The sequence below is a fragment of the Pinus tabuliformis genome, chromosome J, assembly GCF_031772625.1.
Source record: "Pinus tabuliformis cultivar Carrire ecotype Pingquan chromosome J, CPIR1, whole genome shotgun sequence".
NCBI lineage: Eukaryota > Viridiplantae > Streptophyta > Pinopsida > Pinales > Pinaceae > Pinus > Pinus tabuliformis.
In genome coordinates this window covers 282,920,203-282,924,270 of record NC_142295.1, presented here as the reverse complement: position 1 = coordinate 282,924,270, position 4,068 = coordinate 282,920,203, and the positions used below count along the sequence as shown (strand labels likewise).

Sequence of the window (4,068 nt, the reverse complement as noted above, 5' to 3'; positions counted from 1 at the left end):
CTCAAGAAAATTGTTGCAATGCCATCGGTTAAGGACTGTGGGTTTCTGGCAATGTACACATGGTATGTTGGCTTTAATCCATTGAAACAAATGCCCAAACACAAGCTAATATGGGTTAAATTGCGTGGGTTACCCTTAGAATTTTGGACAAAGGAGGTATTTCCTGATATCGGCAACGCCATTGGGAAATTCATCTACGTAGATGCTCATTGCCTCGGAGGTAGGGATAAAAGGATATCTTGGGTCCTTATAGCAAAAGATTTTGGCAAGGCCTTTCCGGATCACATAGAATTAAGGTGGGAAAACATTAATCTCACTCAGCACTTGGATTTCTAGGGAATCCCATTTTGGTGCCTCAGCTGCCACCAAACTCGTCATTTAATTGCTAATTGTCCCAAAGCAAGAGGAGGGTGGCAGCCTGCGAGGGATCGTAAAGGAATACATCAAAGGTTTTAGAAGGAGAACAAGTTGGAGTGCCTCTCTTCACGTCATGGTTATGTCAACAAGCACAATGGAAACACTTCGGGCTCAGGTAACTCTATTCACACTAATTAGGTATTTTCTGAGCCATCTCCTCGTTTTATAAAAAAGGTCTCTGCTCCTATTCCTATTCATGTTCACTCCTCATCCCCGACATCAGAACAGTTCAGTTCCCATATTGTTGTTGACTCTCCATATCGGGAGCAACACCAGCTTTTTCCCTCTCCAGTCTCTCCTTCGTCGTTGATATTGTCACCACACACGATGGTAGATATCCCATCTACCTCATATGCCACATATAATCAAGCCCGTAGGCTCCATTCCCTAGCTACTCAACCAAACTCTCCCAATGCAAAATTGCTCGCTCAATTATCTCTGGTGTCATCACCAAACAACTCTGTTGACAGTGATCTCAACTTTCTCCTTCAAAGGAAAACCCTAGATCTAAAGTCGCTCACTATTCATAAGCCAAAGGGATTTGGTTCTCCTATAATAAGTCCATCCTCCACAGGGAACATTATTGTGAGGCGCACAACCAACAGAGGCAGCAGACACTTTAGAGGTCGCCCGCGACAAACTCATACTACCCTGACTAATTCACCATCTCTCATTGATATACCCATTTCATCTCCTATCTCCCCCAGGGCACTTAGAGCATGTATGCCCTCTAACAGGCCTAAATGAACTCCTTCCTTTCACTGAATATAAGGGGTTTGGGGGCCCTTCCAAAATTCCTCGCTCTTAGAGACCTATTTATTTCATCTAAGTCCAACATTATTCTCGTCTGAGAACCTATGCACTCTGCATCTCAAATTGTTGATTATTTTAGGAGGATGTTTCTGATGTGGTATATAGTGGCAACTGATGCCACAGGCAGATCTGGGGATCTCATTGTGTTCTGGCACCCAAGGTGGGCAAAATTGAAGGCATTTTCATGCTCGATGGGTATTTTTCTGGATGGTTACATCAAAGGTATCCCGGGGAGATCGCACATTCTCAATGTGTATGCTCCTTACAAAGAGAGGGAAGGCTTTTGGGAAACAATGGAGGTTACTGGGATCCTTCATTCACCATCCTTGATTTTAGCTGGGGATCTTAATTGTACCCTAGGTGTTGAGGAGTTGTGGGGACAATCTAGGGTGGTAGACAAGATGGCATAGAAGATAAGGGATATTATTTTCTCCCAAAACTTAATAGATGTTTGTCTGTCTAAAAATGCTCCCACTTGGGACAATGGAAGAAGTGGAAACAGTTATATAGCAAAGAGACTAGATAGATTTCTTGTACAAGAAAACATGGTGGAGAAGATGGGGGCTGTAAGGTCTCTCATCATTGAAAATTATGTATCAGATCATCGTCCAATTACTCTTTTCTGGTGCAATACTGATACAAGAGTTGGAATGCCTTTCAAGTTTAATAGAGTTTGGCTTGAAGATATAGATTTCGATTGTCTTATCCGATCATTCTGGAAGGACAGAAGAAATACAGAGGAAGGCCTCTCATATACTGAATATTTTATGAATAGACTTCGAATCCTTAAAGCAGAGGTAAAATCCTGGGAACGGAAGAAGAAGGAAAGCCTGAGAAGGGAGTTGTTAGATATTGAGGAGGAATTAAAGACACTACATAGCCAAATGGCCACCCATTCCCTTCATGTCAAAGTAAGGGAGAGAATTCATGCTCTCGAACTGGAAAAAAAGAAGATCCTTCAAGTTAGAGAGATGACATGGAGATTGAAAAGTACGGTCATCTGGATTAGAGAAGGAGACAAAAATACCAAGTTCTTCCATCGCTTTTCCAACTGCAAAAGGAAACAAAATACAATTTGGCAAATGAGTGATGGTGAAGGAAACTGTTTTAACAAGCAATCGGAAATTACAGCTTTGGCGGTTTCATATTTCAAAAAAGCATATAAAAGACTGGTTTGTGGAGGAAGTGGATTCACAGTTGTGGGTGGTTGATGAATACCCTATAATGTTCAATGAGGAAGAAAATGTGGAGTTGTATAAGGAGGTCAAGGTGGAAGAACTGAGCTGGGCTATTAAATCTATGAAAGGAGATAAAATTCTGGGTCTAGATGGATGGATTGTTGAATTTTTTGTCCACTTCATAGACATCTTTCAGGATGACCTTCTACATATTATTGAGGAATCGAGGACGAAAGGATTCATAAATCCTCATCTAAACTCAATCTATATCTCCCTTATTCCAAAAAAATTAGTAGCGGAACCCTTTGCTGATTTTTGTCCAATATCTTTGTGCAATCTGACATACAAGATTATCTCTAAGATAATTGCCAACAGATTAAAAGAATCCTTATCAAAATTCATCTCACCAGAACAATATGGTTTTCTAAATAACAGAATAATCCATGATGCAATGGTTGTTGCACAAGAATGTATGCACAATATTAAATCAAAAAAGATGAATGCAACAGTAATGAAGGTAGATCTAAAAAAAGCATATGACTGTTTAGATTGGGGTTATCTGAGACTGGTCTTGCACAAAGTAGGAATAAACACAAATATGGTTGAATGGATCATGGGATGTGTAACTACAGTATGTTATGTTGTGATAATTAATGGATACCCATCCAAGTTTTTTGTTGCGGGTAGGGGACTTAGGCAAGGATGTGCCTTATCCCCCCTACTGTTCATATTGGCGATGGATGGATTAAGTTTGAAAATTAAAAAAGAAGTGACCACTGAGGAATTTGAAGTGCTTAAAATCAACAATCATGTCTCTGTCTCTGATAGCTTCTTTGTTGATGATATCTTGTTGATGGGTATGCTAAATAGAATTAAATGGTATTCACTTTCATTAATTCTAAAAGAGTTCGGTAAAGCCATGGGTCTTGTACAAAATGAACAAAAATATATCATCTTATATGGATCATGTAACCAGGATGATATCAGCTATATCCAGAGGTGTTTTGGGGTTATTGCAGAAAATTTAGATAATGGAATGAAATATCTGGGGTATCACCTAAAACCAGGAAATTATAAAAATGCTGACTAGATGTGGTTGGTGGAAAGATTTTATTCCAAGATTAAGGGATGGGAGTTCAGATGCTTATTAATGGGGGGTCGCATCATCCTCACTCAGTCAGTTCTTACACAGCTGGGGATTTATTTGGCACACCAGTTCTGTATTCCACAAATGATTATAAATCTATTGAACCGCATAATGGAAAACTATATTTGGTCAGGTGCTAGAAGGAGCTGTAAATATCACTTGGTTAAGCTGGAGAAGGTTACTAGACCAAAAATATTAGGTTGTTGGGGTGTTTAAAATCTAAATTTTTTTGGTTGGGTGTTAATTCTAAAATCGTTATCGCGGGGCATCAATAGTAGTGGCATATGGGGGAAGGTGATCCAATTGAAGTACATGAAGAATAAGGATTATTCCTTCTATCTGAGACAAGGTACAACTGGGAAGAAAGGTGATTCACAGATATGGAACAGTTTTAACAGGGTCAAAAACATCCTCCTCCAGAACATCTCATGAATTTTTGGTTCTGGTAACAATATTATACGAGGAAAATACAACATTGTAGGAGCAGGTACATTTCCACTTGGTACAATGGAA

The 4,068-nt window shown here is 39.5% G+C and overlaps 1 protein-coding gene across 1 annotated transcript; it reads left to right on the top strand.

The window, feature by feature from the left end:
* Positions 1 to 1,775: 1,775 nt before the first annotated feature.
* On the top strand, positions 1,776 to 2,441 carry LOC149226882 (uncharacterized). Its single transcript, XM_089380335.1, has one exon. It carries the CDS (start codon positions 1,776 to 1,778, stop codon positions 2,439 to 2,441), a length of 666 nt encoding a protein of 221 aa, XP_089236461.1.
* Positions 2,442 to 4,068: the final 1,627 nt, after the last annotated feature.